The sequence below is a fragment of the Uloborus diversus genome, chromosome 6 (genome assembly GCF_026930045.1).
Source record: "Uloborus diversus isolate 005 chromosome 6, Udiv.v.3.1, whole genome shotgun sequence".
In the NCBI taxonomy this organism is placed as follows: domain Eukaryota; kingdom Metazoa; phylum Arthropoda; class Arachnida; order Araneae; family Uloboridae; genus Uloborus; species Uloborus diversus.
The window spans coordinates 129,137,801-129,162,323 of NC_072736.1; the positions used below are offsets into that span (position 1 = coordinate 129,137,801).

The window sequence follows — 24,523 nt, forward strand, 5'->3', positions numbered from 1 at the left end:
CTCTTTTTGAAATTGATAAAGAATAAATTTAACTTTTTGGAGATGTGAAAGCAATGCAGACAAAAATTTCCAAATGGCGCTATTAATTAACCTGCCGCTCTATGTGTTTAAGGTTTACGTATGTAGACATTACATATGTTTACTTTAGTTTGTCATTGAATTAAAATATTTAATGTAATTAGTTTTCATATAATTAATGATTTAAAAACATACATTTACATTTTACCTTATACATTACATTTTACCAATCAGAAGGGCAAATCATAATTTTATTGAACTACAAACATAAGCATGTTGTTTAAATTTACTTTAATGTTCTGTAACAAAATACTACTTTCCGTCGATTAACGGCTTGTCCCATTCTGCTATTTTCAATCTAAAATCCATATTAATACTTAAAAAAATGAGTTTTTAAAATTACAATTTCAAAAAAATTTAGATTGAGAACCTCTGATCCTTTCTTCCCGAATGCTATTATGAACGCCTAAAATCTACGTTTTTAGAAATTTCATTTCGAAGCATTGGGAGGGAACACTTAATCGATCAGAAATTCCCTGAGCCCTATTACTTTCTCTTAACGACAACAAGTATGGTCTATAACTGCGATTTTAAGACATCAATTTCGGAAAATATTGGAGAGATTCTCGGAACATTTTCTTCCCCTTTCATCTCCAAAGATCGGATGAAACTTATGCGTAGAACTAAAATTTTTGAAAAATTTCCGGTAGAGAACCCCCAGAGCCACTATTTAAACCTAACTCGTATTTGAGTAATGACTGACCCCTTGCTAACCCAGCGGTTTTATCAGCTCTCTCTTTGTCTCTCTCTCTCTTTCTCTCCAACAATGTAAGACAATCGGAAATCTTCAAAATGGTCCCCTAAATAGTTTACTCGAAACAGGAAAGTTATTCTAATTCATATCTTTTTTTAGTGACAGATATGTGAATTTTTCCTAAAAAATATTTTTTGGAGATACCCAAAAACTCACTTTTGCACTTTGCAGCCATATCTTCATATGTTCTAAAAAAATTGAGGAAAGTCAACTCAGATACACCTTCTCCCATTTTTTCACCTTCTAGAGAGAGAAAGAGATTAACTTGGTTGTTGAAGAATTGAAGTTCAGTTCCTATGGAAAAACATTTTAAGTGCCCCCTCCTCCCCTAAAACTATTTTCCGTTTGTGCCATATTTCCAAAAGAGTAAATTGATAGTGCCAATGGCTTTATTTAGTATAAGATGTGTTCAGTATGTTACATGCATATGTATTAATTTGCTTTCAATGTTATTAAAAAATAAATACAGTGAAAGCTGTGTAAGTTGACCACTTGGGATGCACTACTTAGTGGTCAGCTTAAACAGGTGGTAAACTTACGAACATTCATTCATATGATAAGGGCCAATTCCGTGCCTGAACAAAGCGGTCAACTTAGGCAGGTGGTCAACTTCACAGGTTTTACTGTAAATAGAAATTTATGTTTCAATAAAAGCATTTAACTGTACATTTTAAGATAGCACAAAATGTTTATACATGGTTTTTAAATAAATTAATTGCCTAACGTATTTTTGCCCACATTGTATTTGTCTACAAAACTTAACTCCAGGTGTTAACCGTATTTTCTCCGAACGCCACTGCATAGAGGCGCTCAAAAGACAGTTGCACGACGGCGCCGATCAGGCTTGGTGCAGGCCTGGCAGTATGCTTTGAAAAAACCCCTTCAACAGTCCTAATTCTGTTTTAATGATATTTAATTTTGTTCGCATTAGTATTTTATTTTAAGTTTCTAAATCTTATGTATTTAAACGAGCAATTCTTGTGGGTATGTATATATTTCGCATCTCGAAAACGGCTCTAACGATTTGGATGAAATTTTGGATTTAATTGTAAATTAGCATTCTAAGTTGATCTACGTCAGTGTTTTTTCTGTAAAAACGTGATTTTTTGCAAAAAAAGGTTTTTTAATACAAAGTCTAATTGAGTTAAGCCTTGAAGTAAACTGTGAGTTGACGCATCAGGCAGACGATTTGCAACCATAACAATGAAAATTTGTCTCTTCTCGCTTTAAAGTTTTAAACTTGCTTAGGGTTGCCAGGCTTGGCTGATATTGAACACTTTGGCTAATTTCAAACACACTTGGCTGAAAACAATTTCAAAAGCATTATGTAAGTCGATGTAAGACTTTTTTCTTTTTTAAGTGAAACTATTACTTGACTGTCCTATTTTGTTTTATTTATTTATTTTCTTTCTACACTTCAAATAGTTTAACATGTTTTTTAAATCACGCATCTAAATTTTATTTTGAAGAAACATATGTCTTGAGACTGTTTATGTTTCGTTAAGACAGTTGTTATCATTTGTTGGAATGGTTTGTGGATCATCAGTTTGGATGGATATCATGCTGTATGTAGCATTTTCTGGCCTAAAGTGACCAACTACACTAAAAGTACTTATTCAAAAAGAAAATCTCGATTGAAATAAAATAGTGAAACGCATCATAGTATGAAAGGAAGTATTTCGTTAAAAACCGATTTCACCACAGCAAAACTGGCTCCAAGGTCAAAATATTTTAATTACTGACAAGAAAATTGTATAGTGGAAACAAATGTGACAGATAGTTTAAAGCAAAATGTTGATTTAATTACATTCAGAATCTTCTTTGTTTGGTACTTTAGTGTTATAAGAAGGTCGAGTGCTTAATATTTCGTTAACGTGAAGCTTTTCAAGCATATTTGTAAAAGTATTGAACCTTAGAAAAACACCAGCTGACAAAAAATAATTCTTTTAAAGCCGAGCGAGGCTCGGTCATCCAGGTTTTACAAATAAATAAATTAATTTTATGGATTTTTTTTTTTTTTGCTGTTACAAGATAGTCATAGCTAGAGATGTAAAATTTCCAAAAATTTTGATGTGTTGGAAACTTTTTTTTTTTTGGTTTCTTGCTGGAAAAATCGAAAAATTTGATTTTTTTTTATGAATAAAAATAGGTTTTCTTAATTTTTCTTCGAACATATAAAGGGTTAAGCATTAAAAAACATGCAAGAGTATTCGAATTTTTTTTTTAAGTGGTGTTTAATTTACTGCTATGTGAATTTATAATAATTAAAGTCTATTTTTTTAAAAACTTTTTATTTAAGTTTAAATTTTGTTCTGTGTTAACTAACTGTGTCAAAGCTAGTTGGATTTTGTTCAGTGGAATGTAAAAGTTAAGAATAAAATGGATATTAGAGTGTGTGTCCCCCCCCCCTCAAAAAAAAAAAAAACGAAAGTCGATTTTTCAAGTCACACACCCTCTTATATTTTTCAATTTAGGTAAAAAAAAAAAGTTGCATACGTTTTGAACAATGGCAACCCGTGCCGACATGCACCTGAAAGTGTGAACCAACACTGTATACTAGACCAAATTGAAAAAATATTTTTTTGGAAGTTTGAAACTTCATGTTTATAAAATGTCGCATCCAGCCACACATGTACAACAAAAATATTTAGGTGTCGAGCAGGCCTAAAATTTGTAATTTTCTTCAAAAAATTGATTTAATTTCTCTATATATATATTTTAAAATGTAAGGTAAATTTTAAGAAGTTATCAAGATGAAAAATATAAACAATAGAGTCGATAATAGCATATTAAATAGCAATTTTTGCTCTCTTGTGGTATTTTAGTCTCCCACACCGTACTCAAAATATATAACTAATGGACCTTTTCAATTTTAAGTTAAATTTTTCATTTTAAATACATCATTTTTTTTTATGATTCTCTTGAAAATGTGATCGCTAATGATTTTTGAACTTGATATTTTTTTTTAAGTGTATGTGTATTTTTTAAAAAGAGGCAAATTGGAAAAAAAATCAAAAAAAAAAAAAAAATATATATATATATATATATAAATTTTAGGCCTCTTGACGGACACCTATATATTTTTTAATTTGGATAAATATTTTTGTGGTACGTATGAGGGGCTATAGAGGCAACGTTTTTATCAACATGAAATTTCGAACTTCCAAAAAGAAAATCTTATTTGGCCTAGTACATAGGGCTGGCTTACACTTTCAGACGCAAGTCACCTTTAAATTATATGAATGTTGTTTAAATTGTATGAAACTTTTTTTACAGTTGTTTTGATCTAAAAGGAAAAATATAAAAGGATGTGCTACTTGAAAAACCGACTTTCATTTTTTGGGACACTCTAATAAATAAATAAATATATAATTGTTATTATTGAGATAATTTTGTGAAAAACGTTTCATTTTTTGGGCAAAAAGAATTAAATGTTTTTTAATCTATATGCACATTTTATTATCATACAACAACTTGCATTATCAAAGTTAGGCAATATTTTAACATACAAGGAGAAGGGGAGGAGAGAAGAAAATAGCATCAGAATTTAAGAATGAGATCTACTAATTTTATCACTTTTTGCTGAAAATTTCAGTTTAAACTTCCTGAAAAGTTGAGAAAATTCAGTTTTTCAATTTTTACGAATCGGAAATAAATCCCTTCGGGAAACAAACGTTTTTTTTTCCAAAATTTTCCGGTTTTTTGGACTGTTTTCATCTCTAGTCATAGCACATATTAAACATTTAAGTGGATTTTCCAAATTGTTAAGATTGTTCTGTCCAGATGAAACAGCTGGTTTAGTACAGGGTTGGGTTTTGGACTGTGCAAAACTGGTTTAGGAAAATAAACAATTGATTTTTACCGTCCAAAAGTATGCTAAAGCTAAAAGGGTGTAATCTAATCAACATAAAAACTTCCTTATATGACAATTGGTTGAAATATGAAAGGAAATTCACAATACTACCAAGACAACTAATTTTAGTTTCAGTTATAACTCGACTCAAAGGAATGTTATTAAATGTAATATTTGCAAAAAAAAAAGTACTTTTTTAAATGGTTTTTTCATATAAGTTTTACATGATGTTTTAATGGAAATTCTTTATATTAATCAACAATAAATTGATGAATAAATATATCCACTTATATTTTTAAGCTTGTGCAATTTCTTTTTTTAATTCATATTTTTAGTATAATACCTTCTGTAACTACAAAAATTGTAATTTGTTGCATTTAAGTCAATTATTACACTATATTTTGAACAATTTCTTTTGCACATATGCGTAAATGTCAAAAAATTTTACCTCTATTATGAAAAAAAAAAAAAAAAAACTCATGCGTACAAATTGAAATTTTTAATGAACATTTCAACTTCTAGGTAACTAAATAAGAATCAGCTGTATAAATTAGTTATATATATATTTATACTTGAATGTCACATTGAATAAATTTTCACTATAAAACATAACTTTGACACATTTTGTTTTGTTTTTGATATTTTCTCTCAAAATGGTTTTTCTAAAAATGTAGTTTTGGACGTAAGGGTTTTAGACATGACATGGCAAAAAGCATGGTTTTTGCCATTGTGTCCAAAACCTTGCCAACAATCCCAGTTTAGTAATTATCTAATCTTATACTGTAAGTGTTGTTTACATTCTTAAAATTGTTCTCTTATTATTATTTTTTTTAACGTGGCATTTAATAAAAATGTAAACTTTTAAAACATTTTAGGTCATTTTGCCTAGTACTGCTTCATCTTCAACTTCTTCTGTGACAACCAAAATAAAAAGTGAAGTTGGAAATGCTAAAGTGTCTGATAGCAGAATTGTGATTCCTGCATACTCTGTGTCTGCAAATTCAAAGCTTCAAGTGCTAGATGTAACAAAATCTTCACTGAAAAAAAATCACCTGAATGAGAATCTTGTTAAGCCGCCAGGTCCTTCTTTTAACGGAAGTTATGGAAAAACATTAACAGATAATAAAAATCCTTCGTTCAAAGGCCCAGTTCAAAACACTATCTGCAAAAGAAGTGCACCTGCATCTCATTCCAACTTCACTCAAAAAGTGAACTCTATATCCTCAACCGAGACGAGAGATAGTCGGACTGTAACATCTGTGATAAACAAGAACAATGTAACATCACAGTCCTCACAGAGCAAAAATCTTGATGCTATTTCATTAAAACTTTTAAATAGAAACAAATCCAATACATGCCAAAAAAGTGTTAAAAAGATTAATGCAAGATCCGAGAACAGTAATGTGTCAAAAGCCTCATCTGAGAACAGTAATGTGTCTAAAGCTTCATCTAGGAACAGTAATTTGTCTAAAGCTTCATCTGAGAATAGTAATGCGTCAAAAGCTTCATCTGAGAATAGTAATGCGTCAAAAGCTTCATCTAACCCTGTTTCTTCAAAAAGCATCCCATCTGTTCATCACCAAAGAGATTTTTCCAAACCAGAGGTAGGGAGCTCAGATGCCTCTGTGCCTAATCGGCATAGTATCACAAAAGTATCAGGAAACCCCAAAAATAATGTAACTAAGAATTTTCAAACACTACCGCATGCTTTGTTAGATACTCTGAAAAAAGGTGGAATTAGTGTAGTAAATGTAGGAAAAAATCAAGAGTCTAATGCATGTGGTAGCAGGAAAAAAGAAACTGTAACTTCCTCCAAAATTGGTACTTTAGAGTCCAAAGATGGATCTCATAAACTTATCCACTCTTCTAAAGACAAAAATTCTTCATCTATTACATATTCGCTAGCAGACAGTGTTTCTATAAAGTCAAGCAGTGTAAAGGAAACAAACTCAAATAAAAATTTATTAGACTCGCTTCTACTAAAACATGAAATTAATTCAAGTTGTCATTCTTTAAGTCAATTGGGTCAGGTGGAAATCATAAGAAAAGACCCTAATAAGAAACAATCAACCATAAAGCCAACGTCTTCTTTTATGCTTGTTAATGCAACAAAGTCAAAGAATGATGAGTTATTTAGTGCAAAATCAGAGTCAAAAACTGTTATTCCTTTGCCGTATAAAAAGTTGGAATTTTCTACTATAACTTCAAACAGCTCTAAATCAAATGAAAAAGATTGCAAACCTAAAGATCAAGCCTTTGAAAAGAACACTTCTTCAAATTTGCCAAAAGTTATCTTACTTAATTCAACGGAGAACAGAGCAGAAATTTCTTCTGATAGAAAAGGTTGCAATTTAGTTGGTAAAAGCTCAATTCCTAGTTCAGAGCAGTCAAACTCTGACTTGATCAGAGACTTGGAGGAAAAAAGTGACATTAAAAACATCTCAGATGTTAAAAGTGGCCTGAAAAGTACCAAGCATAGTACAGATTCAAGTTCCATAGATGTAGAAATGTTAGATTTGAGCAGTAAAAAGATTGAAAGCAAAATCCCTGATACATTCTCATCCGAGCGCAAGGCAAATCCTGTCCATAATTTGGATTTCAAGCTGGAAGACCCCTGCAATAAATCATTAGTCACCAATAAAATGGATGAGGTAGAAAGAAGTTCAGATGCTGGTGAAAAATTAATGGATAGGAATTCTGAAATGGTAAAAAAAGATTTTAAAAGTCCTCAGCGCAACCAAGTTCAAATGGCAGGAAATGAGAAACCTTTAAGACAGGTATGGTATTTTAATTACTTTTTAACAAAATTCTAAGGCAGTGATGTATCTATTTTCCAGCACAAGCCCAGGGCATCAACATTGGGGAGGGGGGGGGGCACCTGAGATTTAAATAGCTTAAAACAATGACCCCTTGTCCTGTTTTCAGTTCTAAACTTTAGCTCCATAACATCTTTCATTTTAATAAATTTAAACAACTAAATCATGTCCCCTCGGTCTCTTCTTTGCTCAAGATCGTACATTTTTAGCATTCTAAGCCTGAAATCATAGTCTAAATGAGAAAGTTCATTTATTAGCCTTGTAGCCCACCTTTGATTCCTTTCTAATACATTAATATCTTTCTTAAGATAAGGAGACCAAAACTGAACAGCATACTCCAAATGAGGTCTTACCAAACTTTTATATAAGGGGAGAAGAACTTTTTTAGATTTGTTTGAAATAGATCTATTGACAAACCAAACATCTTACTGGCTTTGTTACTCGCTATGCTGCACTGTTGACTTAACTTTAATCCTGACTAATTAAAACGCCCAGATCAGTAACTTTTTCTGCCAGACTAAAAACAGAACCTTGCAAATAATAACTTTTACACTTATTTCCATGCCCTAAATGTAGCACTTGACATTTCCCAACATTAAGAGCCATACCCCATTTATCAGCCCACTCCATAATATGATCTAGATCCTCTTGCAGCTGATTTGCTTGTTCTTCATTTTCTACAATCCCCATAAGGGGGATTGTAGATGGGTTATTATTCTGAATTATGCCATTCTATGTAAAATCAACAAGGCACTCAACCTGACCATCTCATTTTTTTGGGGGGTGGGGGGGGGTATTCCAAGGTATTTTTGACATTTATGTAGAGTCCGTAACGTGACCTTTTTTGCCATAACTTTTTAGTTTACTGTTTGATTAGCATATTATTTTATTTTGATCTTTTCCTACCAACACACCAGCTCAAATTAAAATAATTTGCAAATCAAACGGTAAATTAAAAAGTTATGGCAAAAAAAGGTCACGTTACGGACTCTACATAATTTTAAAAATACCTTGGAATGCCCCTTTTATGAAACTTTCAGAAATCTTACTCTTAAACATCTTAAATTTAGATGTAACTTTCGAAAAAGCTATCCTTCATAATTGGTAAGCAATTATTTTTTAAAATTTGTTTAAAAGCACTATTTTTACTAGCCAGAAGTGCTTTAAAATATTAGAACTCAAGTTCTATTTGAGCTACAGAGTTGTATAATAGCCGATTTTAAGAGCAATTATGCACTTTAATTTATCGAACAATTTTTTTCAAACAAAATTATAATTTTAAAGTTAACAAAATTTTAAATAGTTTTTTTTATTTCGGAAAAAGAATTTTAATGTATTTTAATGGATGTATCAAAAAACTTTCAGAGTAGGATCGTAAATGGATCAGTAGTTACAATATATAACAAGAGAAATTTTTCGCTAAAATTTTGCTTTAAAATTTTATAGCTCACATTTTGTAGGAGCTACAAAATTGTATAATACGTAGCTCGTTTAAAGATAATTGTATGTACTTTAATTTAATATGTAGTTTAAATTATTTTCAAGATAACTTTTTTTTCTCGCAAAAATTTTCAAATTTAAATGTTTTTTAAAATATTATTTTTAATGTATTTTAATTAACACGTCCAATATTTTTAGAGTTGGGCTACTATAAATTAGCAAGTACGACACGTTTTTAACAAAAATTTCAAAAAGTTTCCTGCATTATTTACTCTTAACTGCTGATAAATTCATGGTACTTTCTGAAAATTTTGTTTGTATTCATTAAAATACATTAAAAATCAGATTTATTTCTCAAACGTTTTAAATTTTAAAATTGAGGGAAAAAACTCTTAAAAGTTACATACCAAATTGAAGAGCATAGAATTGTCTTCAACTAACATAAGCTGCTATTATACAACACTGTAGCTTCCATAAAACTCTAGTTTTTACATTTTAAAGCACTGCCGCCTTGTAAAAATAGTGTTTTTTAACAAATTTTTAAAAATTAATTACTCACCAATTATTAATTAAAGGCTTTTTAAAAATTATATCTACATTTTTGAGGTTTAAGAGCAAGGTTTCTGAAAGTTTCATGAAAGTCTGAGATTGTCAGGTTGAGTGCCTTACTGATTTGACATGGAATGACCCAATTCAAATATATTTTCTCTTATATTTGAAACTTCTCGGTGTATCATCTGATTCCAAGAACATCCAAAAATGAAACTTCAAAAGGTGTAAGAGTCAGAATTTTAAAATTGTTTGTTTTTGAGAAATTTAAAATTTGAAATAATTTTTAAATTAAGTCTTAACAACATCAGATAGAAATAAGAAACTATTTTTTCCCTGTATATCTACAATTAATACTCTTATTTGTTGCATCTTTAGCTTTTTCTCTAACTTCGGAAACTTTTTTCTCTTATGAAAAAATTCACCCCATTTTCTTTTTTTTTAAATAAGTGTAACCTATTAAATCATGAAAGACATTTTATATTTTATGTAATCGTTTTGCTTTCTTATTTCAAAAACTATAGGTGACCTCTCCAAAGCTTTCATTAAAACGAAAAAGGAACAATGCTTGTGATGTTAATTTAATTGAAGAAAAAGTGAGCATCAAAAGTGAAATCACTGAGGAAGTAATGGATACAAATTTTGAAACAGCATCCAAAAGTAATGATTCATCTGATGTTTCTATGAAAGAAAATGTGCCTTTTCATCAAAACAAAAAACAGAAAATTGATCGACTGTCTCACAATGAAAAAATTTTTCATGAGGTTTGTGTTTTTCATTTATGTAAATCAACATTCTTAAATGTTCACCTGTATTTCTTTTAGCCAGTTCTTGAAGCAAGCTGAAAAACATTACCTTGCAAGCCATAATTTTCAGACAACATTGTTGTTTTTTTTTTTTTTTTTTGCTGCTTTATTATTGATCTTAATAATGAAGTAAGGTCATTATTATGACCTTTCTTTTCTCTCTCTCAGTTTGCTACTGTGATTTTTATGTTTTTTATTTTGAGCAGAGGTTAACAACCTTCTTTGCTCAGTGGGCAACCCTTAGCCCAAGGGATCCCAAACTGGGTGCTGCAGCACATTGTGTGCCGTAGGAATTTGAGAGGTGCCGCAAAGTGTCCACAGTTTATAGCAATTCTATCCAGGGCTTGGAAGGCTTATTAAAGAAACATATTACCAATAAAATGGTGCCCCCCCCCCCCCCCCCCCCCCGTCATTTCCTCTATTACAAGCTTCCATGGTCACTGTGCTCGTCGGATCTCACTCCAAGTGGGTTTTTTTATGGTGTTACATTAAAGGGGGGAGGGGTCATGAGTTCATGTTCCATGGGCCATGTGATTTGAAAAATTTACAACAAAAGATCACAACTGCATTTTCTGATATTGATCCTGACATGTTACAGCAAGATAAACAAGACTTAGACTTGATATTTGTTGCAGTACGAAAGGTCCATACATTGAAAATTTCAGAAACAAAACAGCATTTTCTTTCTCCAGTAAAGACAGCGTTGTTGCTGTCTGTATTAGTAATATATTTGTTTCAGTAAGGCATCCAAACCCCAGAGGGAATATTGATCCGATATGGATATAATAGAGGTAGACTGGGGTACCCTGAAAAAGGCAAGACAGGGTTTGTCCCAAAAGTAGTGAGCCTTTTTTCAGAAAAATAGGTTTATTGATCAAATATGTAATACAACTTGATACTCTCCAAAATGGTCTCCTCCTGCATCTATACACCTTTACCAACAGAGTTTTCAATGCCTTGTAGACTCTCTGGAACTCGTTTTTTTGGAATGCAGTTAAGGCACCTTGTGGTAGTGTTTTGAATGTTGTCAAGTGTCTCCAGATGCTTTCTTTTCAGCTCCCTTTTCACCCTTGGGGACAAGAAGAAGTCTGGGGAGGCTACTGAAGGAGTGCTCGCTACATTAGGGCTATAGGGGAGCGCTGTGGCACCGTTGAAACACCGATCAGGATCAGAAAAGAGTTGACAACAAAGACAGTGTGACTCGGAAGTCTCCAAGTATTTTGAAACAATTAGATGAACATCTGTTTTTGGCAAATTTAATTGTTCTGACATCAAACAGACACTCATTCGGCGGTCCTTGTTCACCAAATCTCACACAGGAGTGACATTATCGTCAGCTCACGATGTTGATGGACGCCCTGAACGAGCCTGATCAGTCACTTCTTCTCAGCTTTCCTTGAATGACTTGTACCCCTTTTTGATCTGCGAGTACGACAAGCAATTATCCTTGAAAGCCTGAGTGAGCAAATCGAACGGTTCTTTAGCTTTTTTTTTGGATTTTGACGCAAAATTTTACTACATAGCCGTTGCTGCTAAAGTCTTTCCATCCTAACGAGAATGAGGCTTTTTTGCGGAGATTCACTGATAATGACGTCCCATCGCTCTGAGATCTCTTAGACAATTGAACCAAGGGTCGTAGGAAAGCTTAGAGTCTCCTCCATCACTTTCTACCGGTTTTGCAGGTGTACGGTGTACAGTTACGTGGGAAAAAAATGAGGCTCATTACTTTTGGAACAAAGAACTACAAAGCCTGTGTTGCAAGAAGTTGCATAAATAATGTTGCCTGAAAGTTGTTTTTTGGTTACTTTGATATTAGACATTTATTCATTTCAAACAAAACTCATGCTCTCTTTCTTTCTCTAAAATATGAGAAACATCCAGCTTATATCTTTTAATTTTAAACAAGAGTTCAAAAATATTGTATTTGTGGTGCTATGAATGTCACCTCAAGTGACTTTAAAGAAAGGTATGAGAAAAATGTGTATAACTACCTACATATATGATGTATTTTAAACCTGCATATGTAATATATTTTCTTCATAATGTATAAAAAGATGAATACTTCCTTGGTGTTTTCCTCCAATCAAATTTGAAAAATATGCATTCTTGCATGTTCCTAAAAAAATTTAAAAAGCCAAGTTTTGACTTTTGCATTGACTTTTTCTTACACTGTGGATTGATTTTATGTTTAACATGAGAAATTGCATCTTGTATGTATATATGTTTTATTTTGCAATCTTTTCAGCTTTTAGAATACTGTGCATCAGTCATGAAAGAAACAGAAGAGGAAAAAGCTAAGATAATGAAAAAAATTTGCCATAGGTTTGAATCAACGCAAGTTGAATATCTATCAAGTTATGAATTCAGTGCATTGGTGAAAACTACAAAGAAGGACATTGAAAAAAATTCTGAGAGCTTATTTATCCCGCTCAATTGTTTAGTCCAAGAACTGAAAGCACATAAAAGGAGGAAATCTTCAGAACCAAAAGCAATTCAAATTGAAGATGCTTCCCGGGAAAGTGTTTCTACGAAAGACAGTGTTTCTAGCCATCTTGCCGTCAAAGGTAATAATGTACAAACCATCCTAGATAGTGTGGAAAGTGATGATTTTTCTCTCTCTAATGCCTTTGTAAACTTCTCTAACTCTGCCAGTTGTTTGGATGCATCAAACTCTTCTGATTTCTTTAATATATCTGCCTTGCCTGTAGTTTCTGACTCATCTCCTATGTCTGTCTGGCCTGAGACTTCTTGTTCTTACAGTGCTAGAGCAATGTCCAAAATATCTAGTTCCTGTGGTGCTCCTGATTTGATGAACTCTTCTAACTTTCCGTCTAGCTCTGAACTTAAATCTTCTGTTTCATCTGGTGAAGTTCCTTCTCTCTCATCAGAACTTAATGATTTATTATTTGCCTGTAAAGATCATGCTAAGAATGTTTATAATGAAAAGTATTCTAAAACTCCTTTTTGCGTTCAAGACGATAGGGCGAAGAACTCGAAAGAACGTTTGGAGAAACATGCCGAAAGATTAGAAAAACTGCTTGAGGTAAGTCATATTTTTTTAAAAGATTCTGTAGAATAGAATACAAAAGATAAACATTAAAAATACAGGACTTGACAATGTTTTTTCAAAAATCTAACCACAAATACCTTAATATTTCAACCTTTGTCCTTATTTCTCCAAAACTTTCTAGTAGTAAGAACCTGAGTTCTGCTTTGACTTGAATCCTAGTTTTGTTTGATAGAACAAAGACATTAACTAAATATTTTATGTTTCTTATTTGTATATTATATTGTATATTTTGTTTGGATAACTGAAAAATTGAGTTTTTACTGACATGCTTGAAATTTATCTACATTTCCATACCCTATCAATTTGTCTATTGCAATCTTTGATGCAATTTATACTGTATATGTTACCGCGAAAGATCGAAATTGGAAAATGTTGACTTCCATCATTGGTTCACTGGAAATATTCGGTCTTTCGTCAAATGTCTGTGGTGTGTGAATATTGATATTCTCCAGTTAATGTCGACATTTACTGGATTTCGAACTTCCATATTAACCTATATAGAATATTAACCCGTAAGTAGTTGCGTCCCTTTATATTATGCCAGTGCTTGCGTTTTGGTCTTTTCTCTGCTCTCACAGTCCATGAGACCAAAAATAATTTTGAATGATTTCTTTTAGTATTTGCCTCAGCTGGTAAAATAGATACCATTTACTATACAAAAGTATGTAATGAGAACAATGCTTACAGCGTATACTGAAAGAAAGTAACTGTAGGGGCACTGATTTAGGTTATCGTGCTATTGTCTAAATTACTGATGTGCATTTTCGAAAGCTATGCAACCTTGAAATACCAAAGGAAATTCTCAGAATTCTGTGTGAGGGTTAGGGAGTCACTCAAGTTCAGCTGCACAGATGGGCACCATTTTCAATATACGAGGTGGCTGGAGAGAACAAAATATATACGACAAGCGGCGGGGAATCGATCAATATGTGACTACTTAAGGGTTAATCCTAACTCTGAAGAACTTCTAAATGACAAGGATGAAAAGTAACTGAAGAGGTCCTGGAGCACTTAGAGTGTAAGTATCAAATGGATCTTAACATCCACACACTTTTTAGCATATATTCTTTATCTACAATACAAACAAAGCAAGAAAATAAATAGATTCAACAAATTTTGAAAACAGAAAATATCCATGTAGTTATGTGCACTTACAATAAAATTAAATGCTTAATTTTTACTGTTCAAAGAACCATTTTTTTTACCCGAATATAATAAAAGTACCCTTGTATGAATCGTTGAAGAATCAATAAACATTATTTTTTATGATAAAGTCCTTGTTGAAATGTGTTAAAAGAATATTTTCATTGTTTGGATTAGTTTTTTGTTAAAAACATGAAATAAATTAGGATTGGAAAAGACTTCAGAACTTGCCTTTTTATTTGAGGCTATAAATTTCGATGATTTTCTTTTTGAAATTGTTTTTTTTTTTCTAATTATATGTAATCAGGAATATAATGTGTGCCATGAAAAGCATAATGATAGCTTCAAGCTTCTTTTTTTTTTTTGATTATGTAATGTATGATCAGACTTGTATCATTTATTTGCAGACACTGCGAAATAATTTCTAGACGCACAAGTTTTTTCAACATGATTTTAATTTTACCTTTACTTGTTTATTAATTTCACAGAAAGCTATACTCATGAGAAAATTAATTTATAAGATTTTATTCTTGGTTATTTATAATTAATCATATATTAACCCTCATAGTAAAATTTTTTTATTTATTTAGATAATGGTCTTCTATTTACATACAGTGGTGTTCCTATAGGGTACTCCATATACGCCGTATACTCTCAACTGTTTTTTAGACATATAGCATGTACCATCAAGCTTCAAAAAATTTCATGTTATGACATATATCATAATATGAAAGTATGACATAATAAGTCATATGGGAGTATATACCCTCAGAAAAATTGATGGGAACGTCACTGTACATGTAGTAATTTTTTAATAGTTAAAGTTTTTCAAATAATGCTTGCTGTATAAAAAGTTCTACTTATGAAGAAATGAAATTGCAGAATTTCATTTTTAGTTATTGAATTTACCGTCAAAAAGTTAGGTACAATATGAATGTTAAACATTCATAACCAATTACTTCATGGAAAGGTCATGGGTCATGACTTTTCAAAAATCAATTTTTTTTTTTTTTTTTAACAAATTGTATTAAAACCAAAAACACCTGGTTTAAGCAGAAATACAAAAAAAAAAAAAAAAAAAAAATTTAATACCAACCTTTATGCTTGTATGAAAATTCTATACTTTCCACTCCAGGGTCCCCCGTACCTACCACTGTTTATGGTTCAACCAGTTGGATGGGACCCTTTGTATGTATGTTCTTGAAACACCGCAACCCATACTTCCATACTTTGCATAAGCCACTAACTACAGTTCGATGATGCTTTTTAATAAACTCAAAAACTTTGGTTTCCTTTCTGAATATGTAAATTGATGATTTTTTTTTCATAGTCTTCCATTTTTATTAGAACAGCACATTGTTGATATAAAAATATTTCACTATACGATATGTTTTCTTGTGTTCTAAAACATGTATTTATTGTAATCTGTAGAAAAAATATGTTTTTAATATGTATATTCATTGTCAATATTGGTATAGAAATATGACAGAGAAATTAAAAAACTCCAGCAAAGAGAACTGTCGTTAGAGGACTTAGATGAAGAAGATTCTACTTACTTGTTGGAAGATAGGTATAAAAGGAAGTTCATGAAGATTTGGGCGGAGTTGTGTAAAGTGAAAAAACGTTCTGTTTTAGCTGGAAGGCAGATGGAAAGGAGATTTTGTTATGAAGGTCAGCTTTCTTTTCTCAGATTTAAATAGCACTTTCTGGATTTTTTTATTTCAGTATTTCTCCAATTATCCTTCAATAAAAAAAAAAAAAATAAAAAACAGAACATATTAAAATAGCAGCTGCAATTTTGTTTCATAAAACCAGGATCTGATGCGAAGCTAAATTAAGTGAAACCGCTAATGCAATGAAATTCATATTGAGTCAAATACCCTTAAATATCCTAGATTTAGTATTTTACGTATTAGTGGTCTTTGAATTATCTTAAAATTTTTTTTAGAAAGCAGATCTTGAAAATTTTTTACAGCTTGTATGAACTTAAAATAAAATGTTCTTAGTTTGCACTAAAAATTTAGGGAAAGGGAGGGGGGGGGGGGGGTAATTTTACATGGTTCATCATACAGTATTTATTTTTCACAAAGCAGTATTTGATTAAATTATAGAGTTTGTTGCAGTGTTACAAACTGAACAAATGCTTTATTGGTCTTATGTTTGTAACGTCATGAAGTATACCTAAAAAATTGTTATTTGAATATTTGTGTTGATGCATACTTATGCTGTATTTGTTAGAAATTTTCCGTGTGTTTTCTTGTATATTCTGACTCTTATCGTAGCTGTTCTATGCATTATATTATCCTAGTTTCACCTTAAAAAGAACATTATAAGGATTGACTTTTTTTTTTTTAAATTCTTTGCAGTCCTATTTGTATTTATTTATTTCTCTGTTTAGTTTCCCTTTTCTTTCTTTGATTTGATTTAAAATATATATATATATATATATATATATATATATATATATATATATATATATATATATATATTTTAGGTACCAGATTCACATCTATCAACCTAGCAATTGAAAGGAAGATAAATAAACAAAAATCTACTGAGAAATTCCCCAATTACATTGAAATCTTAGCGATAGTAAAAGATGTAAATGATAGAGAGAATCTAGGATTAAATGAAGGCTATGTAACTGATTTAGGTAAGTAATGCTAAAATGTTCATATTTATTGCATTCTTTTGGATAAAGGTATATAATAAATTATTTCTCTATTCATTATTTAATTATGGAATAGTTAGTTTCAAATAATGTTTAAAATGTTTCTCAAACTTTTAGTAACAAAGAAAGTGCAAGAACCTTATAGTATTCAGATTTTATTTGCATATGTAAGAAGTCTGAATTTTCTGTAATAGGTGAAAATTCATGTGAAATTTAGGAAAAGTACAGGAGCCTTCAGCTAGAAATAACCAAGAATGCAAAAGTGGCATTCTTGGTTATTCGGAGCATTGACACGTCTGTCTCTGTCTCACTCGTTTTTTTGACCTTCCCAAGGAAACTCACTTAAAGCAGGGCTAAAAAATGTCAAAAATTTTACATGCCAGATAAAAAAATTTACATTCCTTGTTTTTTGTACTGATTCAAGGAAGCTTGCTCACTGACTTTGCCGGCAATTCCTAAGGATTTTATGTTTGTCAAAATATGATCTTAGCAGTACCGCTTGAAACAAATTTAAGATCCTGTGTGGATGTGGTAGTTTTTCAATAACATACAAAATAATAAAGTAATATTCGATTAAAAAATGACATGCCCAGCCAGGCATCTAAGGGTAAAAGATTCTTGCCCTATCAGAACTTTTACACGCCACGAGCATGTCAGGCAGTATAATTTTTGAGCCCTGACTTCAAGTAAACATACAGCACCTTGTCTCTCTCCATTTTCACTATTTAAGGAGGGGGGGGGGACATTTTAGTGCAAATAAAAAACGACTGCACCGATTCACCACGGGTTAGTGGAAAACGGTTGGTGACATGCACTTCCTGTAAGCAGCGTGTTTGACTAAAATTTTTACTTTTGAAATAGTTGAACATTTTAGTGTAAGTTTTTCTCATAAAAACAAAGGAAATTGAAACTATTAACCGTAAGTTCACTGTTTAGGTCTGTGCTGCAAATGGTCTCCAATGGTTTTTTTTTTTTTTTCATTTTTTAAAAATTAGCAAATTTTTTTTTGTAAATCCACATTTTTGGAAAGAGCTTGGCAAGTATGCTCAGTGCTTTGGAACTCCTCAGTGGTAAGAATGCTTGATTAGTATTCAAAAGGACTTTTCCCTATGTCCTACTTGTGACACAGTGGGGACATATTTGACTTGAAACCAGAAGATTTTGAGTCCTAATCAATCTCAAAGTTGCACTTTGAGAAACAAAAAGGTGAAGGTATTTGTGTAATGCAACTGTCCAACCTCTCATGTGTTTATTGATAAAAGTTTTCAGTTTTTACCCTACTCAACAAGCAAATGTAGGGCAGCCACCATTATTCAAAGTCTTCTTTTAAAATAATTTTTTTTTAAGTTGCTTCAATGGTGATTCTTTCAAAGTGTGTATCAAGCTCCTTCTTTGGTTGCTAATATACAGGGCTGGCTCTAGTAGTTTTGCCGTCTCATGGAATGTTGACGAGTGCTGCCCCCTGTTCTTAATAATGTACAGTTTTTTTCCTTAAATCTTCGAGCATACTCTCACGTATTGCTGCTATTTGAGATGCGAAGAAAAAACAAAGGGTCAAAAATTTGATTTCTTCAAATTTTTTTTCTTTTTTTGCTTCCTTACATTTGTTGCCCCTAAAATCTGCTGCCCTAATCGGTAGCGGAGGTTGCCAACCCCAGGAGCCAGGCCTGCTAATATGTACAGGGTTGCCAACTGCTCCTCAAAAATAGCAAAACTCCGCAGCTCCGTAAATTAGTTATTTTTCTTCACATTTCCAGTTTGGTCTTAATTCTGACCAAGCTTACCAAAGATTCTTAAAAAAATTAATTAATTTTTATTATATTTTGCTAGTTTATTATAACAGGCATGTCAAAATGGGAAATTAAAGATGTTTACTCAATGCATGACATAGTGTTTAAAGCTGTTTTATTAAGAACTAGTGGCACCCGCACGGCTTTGCCCGTAGATCTTTTAATCTTAATTAAAAGATCTACGGGGCGAACCAAAAGATCTTTTAATTAAGATCTTTTAATCTTAATTAAAAGATCTTTTGGTTTGCCTGTATATTTGCAAATAATGTGCCATGAATTTCTCGCCAATTGGCTTGCCCATGTTATGGTTCCATGATATGATAACTTGGTCCATCTTATGATAATTTTGCTCGGGAAAATATTCTTAAAATTGAAATATAAAAAGAACAAAATCAAAATTTCGAACAATCGCTTCGAGGTGCACACCCCCACGCTACAAACTAATTTTGTGCCAAATTTCATGAAAATCGCATAACGGTCTTGGCACTATGCTCGTCACAGAAATCCAGACAGACAGCCTTTCAGCTTTATTATTAGTAAAGAAAATTATTATTTTTATCCTAGGACTTAGAATAATTAGCAAAGCTCGTAAACCATTTTAAAATAGAGATTTAATTATTTTATATTGATTTTCATACAAAATACCGAGCTGATGCTCCTCAAACAGTTTCTCCAAGTTTGGCAACCCTGTATGTACATACGTCTGTATAGAAATCATGATGAATCGAGTCGAAATTGATTCACAGGTGATTAAAATATAAAAATTGGGATTGAGATCAGAGAGTTTAACACTCTCTGAAAATAATACTTTCATTAATTTGTACAAGAAATTAATGCTTTTAAAGTTTACTAAAATGACTGATTAATTTGGTTTTATTTGTTAAAATAAATGTAGCGAAGAACGTGTTCAAAGATGTAGGATGTGAACTGAAAAAGAGGAGGCAGTATGATGATGAGGAGCTATTAAATGGCTATCTTCCTGAAAATTTCAACCTCAATGAAGATCCTGCAGAACAAGATCAAGCTCTTAGAACTAAGCTGGAAGAAAGTGCTGAATTAGGCTCCAAACGAATAGCTCAAGTAATGAAAGTTTAGGCTTGTTTTTTCTGTACTTCTGTGTTTTTTCTTCCGTAATTTTCTCTTTCAATAACTTACCCATTGCTTAGAAATAGGGTGCGCCGATATATATCATGATATTTATTATGAAAATATCGTGATATTTTGATATTTATTTTTTCAGCTACGGTATTTTCAATATAAAAGATATTAATCGTAGTACTATTGTGCATTTATAATTCAAAATTGCCAAAAAGTTAAGTACTATATTTTTATGATGTATCAATGTAACAAAGTAATATAACATTCCTCTTTTTTTTTAAATTTATACTCGTAAAATTATTAGCAATGTAACAATTTTAATTCATATTGAAAGTGCCTAATTGAATATTAAACGTTGGTTAGAAAAAAAGAAAATGTCTTATGACTCTTCTCCAACTAATGCATATTTTTTTTTTCTGAATCACATAACTGTGTAAAACTAGCTTACAATAGAAAAAGAATAAAACTGCTAATGCTAAAATAACTCCGTTAAAACTGATAAAAATGTTAAATAAAATATTAAATATAGATAATGAAAGAAACCTTAATTTTAAGTCTAAATATTGTAATAACAATGTAAGAAAAGAAAGAGTAATTTAAAGCTGCATTTACTGTTTTGAAGACTTTAGTTTGTGCCGATTGAAAATATCGGATATATATCAAAATATCATGATATTTCTAAATCTCGTATAACATGGTGTCGATATAACACGAAACACAGTTTCAGTATAACATGATACACATTGACATGATTTTTGCTATGTACATGATTAATTAGCATAAAAAATAAGTTAAAAAGTTATTTTTTTAAAAGTCTCATATAAAACTGTTTCAATACTACATGAAACAAGTGAACCGGGTTATACGAGGGACACCTGTACAAAAAAAAGAATATTCCATAAATGTTTTTTATTGTTGAAAATAGGTACATTTGAAATAATTTAAATTCTAAAATTAATGTGAGAAAATACAGGAAAGTCGACTTGTTTACTTCTCAACAAACTACTTGCATAATTTATAAAACCAGTATTTCAAACCTAAATTTATATGTGAAAAGCAAAAATATGTTTTGTGGATTGTATTTATTTCTTACTTTATGCACAGGTCATTGATGAATATGCAGAAAAACAACACCTTCTACCTGAGGATGGTGAAGAAAATATGGATGTTGGTGAAGATGATGATGATTCAGAAGAGGATGGTGATAATTTGGATGAAGCAGAACATTTTATTGAAGATGAGGATATTCAGAAGGAAGATAAACCTGTAGAAGAAGAAAAAAATTACTTTTCACAGAAGAAGGAAAGTAGTGCTGATGTAGAAAAAGATGATGATTTTATGGAAAGTAAAGGAAAGAAAGACACTATAGTAGAAAAGAAAGAAGATACCAGTTTAAGAACGACTGCAGATAAGTGTGTTAAAGAAGTAATTGAGAGTGATGACTTACCTGTAACTGATTGTGGTATGTATGCATGGATGCATTTTGTCTCTAAAGCTATTTCATACACAAGTTTTTTTTTTTTTTTTTTGTAATCATTAGTTGAATATTGATTTGTATTTTGATACCTAATATATGTGTGCATTTAGGTACCATTTCAAAAAAAAAAAAAAAAAAGTGCATTATGAACTAAAAAAAATTTTTGTGCTTCTCTGAAGAACATTCTTAATCAAGCTTTTTTTTTTCTTCTTTCAATACGATCTAAGTTTAAAAAAATAACTTTTTACTTAAAAAAAGAAAAGAAAAAAGGTTCAGCTTCTACTGCTTTTCAAAGCTACAAAATTGTAGATTTATGCTGCAACATCTCAAGGGGAAAAGTCCACTATGTTTGCAGATATCTTTTGCAGAAGAAAAATGGAAGCATATAGTGCAGTAAATATTTTTCAAATGGTAACTAAATGCACATATGCAATATGGTGTCAAGATGCAAACCAGTTCAGACTGCCAAAAACCATATAGTGCCTAAAATAAAGACAAACAATACAAAATTTGTGTAAAACTAAATGAAATATTGAAATTAATCCTCACAGCTGACATTCACGTAACTATTATGCAGAATTAAATCGAGGTACTTTAAAATTGTAAAGCAAAAACTTGAGTATTTTACAATTGTCAGGACATAAATTATTTTGTGCTGAAACTGAATAAATACCTTTGTGCTTGAAAAGTAAAAATAAGAAATAACATAACTGCACAAAAGTTTCAGATTACTCCAATACACATGTTTTGGTGTTACAAGAAATCCCTTTTTCAATGCAAAATAAGTGAGCTTATGGATGAAAAGACATCCAGCAACTTGGTAATTCCGTGTAACACTGAAACGTATGACGTGATCTGTAATTTTTGTGCAATAATACATTGTTATTTCTTATTTTTATTTTGCTGTGGTTCATATATATTTCCTCCTACTCTAAATCATCCTTCATTTCATTATTATTTTACTTTTCATTTATTTTTTAAAAGTTTAGTACATTTTTTTTTTAAATTATTATTATTATTGCAAAGGTTGGTGGTTGAATTAATGTTGCCATTTTCTTTTTGGAATGGATATTAGTTTTAACAATTTTGAAGGCGCTTCGTTTATCAACACTTTTCTCTATGCCCTACTTTAGCTTGGTGTTTAAGATTGCCTTACAATTTGCATAAAGCCTTAAAGTCTGGTTATAAATAACCAAAAGCGTAGCTTTTAAGTTTGAAATGTTTGATGAATGCTACTAAATATTTGAATTTTCATGTCTAGTGAATGCAATGCAACTTTATTGACAATAACATGAATTTCTCACTAAAATTGAGTGAAATTTTCAAATAATTAAAAAAAAAAATGAAAACAATAATGGAGAAATTGTGTAATTTAAAAATCATAATAAAAATTAATTGGTCCTGCCGATGAATTGGCAATCAACCGATGTGCTTATTGGTGCATCCCTAGACTGTATAAAAGTAAAGATATTTCTTCTTTTTTAGTCAATGAGCAAAACTGGTTTAAAACTGGCGAATTTTTTTCAGTTCATTGAAATTCATTGTAGCTTAAGTTACAACTTTGGATTTTTACATCACAGAAAAATATGAATTACTTAAATTCATGTTTTTCTTTGAAGAATCAGTTGAATAGTTTTCTGTTTTTACTAAAAAGTCATTTTAATATCTTAATTAAATCTCTTTTTTTTCCTTGTCTTCCAACATGTATACGAAAAAACAAAGAACTAGTGTAGCTGCACTAATTACTCATTTTTAAATTTTATTGTTAGTAATTAATAATATAACTGCTATGATCAACTTTTAGCACTTTATTACCTCACTAGCTGTGTTGTCCGGCTTTGCATGGTGTGATTCGAAAATAAAAGTTGTGTCAAGTGACGCATGTTCAACAATCAGGCTTCAATTAGAGAAAAAAAAAAAATGCTGTAAAATTTCCCATCAAAATAATCATTCTTAAAGAAAGAAAATGGTAAATGAAAAGTTCCCTAATAAATTAAGTACAACCCTCTATAGATGCAACTAAAATCCTTGATTATCTTCTGTTGGCAGTGCAAAAAAAAAAAAAAAGAAAGAAGATAAATTGCCAAATAATAATCAAAAGGGGAAATTTTTACTTCAAAACAAAATTTAAAAAAGTGGTATTTTATTCACTCTAATTTGAAATTAGATCTAGCAAACGATAATTTTCTGATATGAAAATGCAGTTCCATTAGGCAAAAAGGTGTTTTTAAATTTTTTCTCGGTGGTTTTAAATCCTTGTTATTATTTTTTTTTTATTTGCAGAAAGTAAATCAATTTCAGGGGTATTTTTCATGGGCTTTCGAGTGGGACCTAAAGTAAGAAAATCAGATAATTATTTCGGGTATAAAAAGCCATTTAATGCCATTTTTAGGTCTTAAAATTAAAATTTGAGCGGTTCGGTTCTTTTTTGGCTTTTAACCCCCCCCCCCCCCTCCAACCCCACTTTCCTTCTCGGGTGCTCAAGTACCTCACCGCCAAATTTGGTCGAAACCTGACTTAAACTGGATTTGTATATTTGTATAGGGAACATACCAAGGGCTCATATGGGGGGCAAGGGGGGGGCTCGAGTCCCCCCTTGGAAGTTAGAACTTTCTTGCTATTAGTACATTTTCTTTGCAAAAATATAAAAATATTTCCTCTCCAGCCATTAATGAATAAATAATTAAAAATGTCAAATTTTAATGACTCTAATCTGTCCCGAAATTTGCCTCCATGGGGAAAATATTCTGCTAAACCACGGTTAAAATTTCTGAGCTCCCCTTACAATTTTGCATATGGGCGCCCATGGAACATACACACATATATATTCTTTGTTTTATTTATATAGATAAAATCTAAAAACAAATACCACCTTGAAAAATAGTTTCATAAGTTTTTCCTTGTCCATGTGCCAGAAATAGTTGAAAAGTGCTATTCTAGAACACAACGAGTAATCTTACCATAACATTATTCTTAGC

The 24,523-nt window shown here is 31.2% G+C and overlaps 1 protein-coding gene across 1 annotated transcript in view; it reads left to right on the forward strand.

Annotated features, from left to right (window-relative positions):
- Window positions 1-24,523, forward strand: part of LOC129224977 (uncharacterized) — a 33,019-nt gene that overhangs the window by 3,195 nt on the left and 5,301 nt on the right. The window contains exons 2-7 of the mRNA XM_054859525.1: window positions 5,561-7,390; window positions 12,542-13,339; window positions 15,988-16,180; window positions 17,004-17,162; window positions 19,866-20,050; window positions 21,173-21,530. Coding sequence (XP_054715500.1) covers window positions 5,561-7,390; window positions 12,542-13,339; window positions 15,988-16,180; window positions 17,004-17,162; window positions 19,866-20,050; window positions 21,173-21,530 — 3,523 coding nt within the window. The remainder of the gene's footprint in view (window positions 1-5,560; window positions 7,391-12,541; window positions 13,340-15,987; window positions 16,181-17,003; window positions 17,163-19,865; window positions 20,051-21,172; window positions 21,531-24,523) is intronic.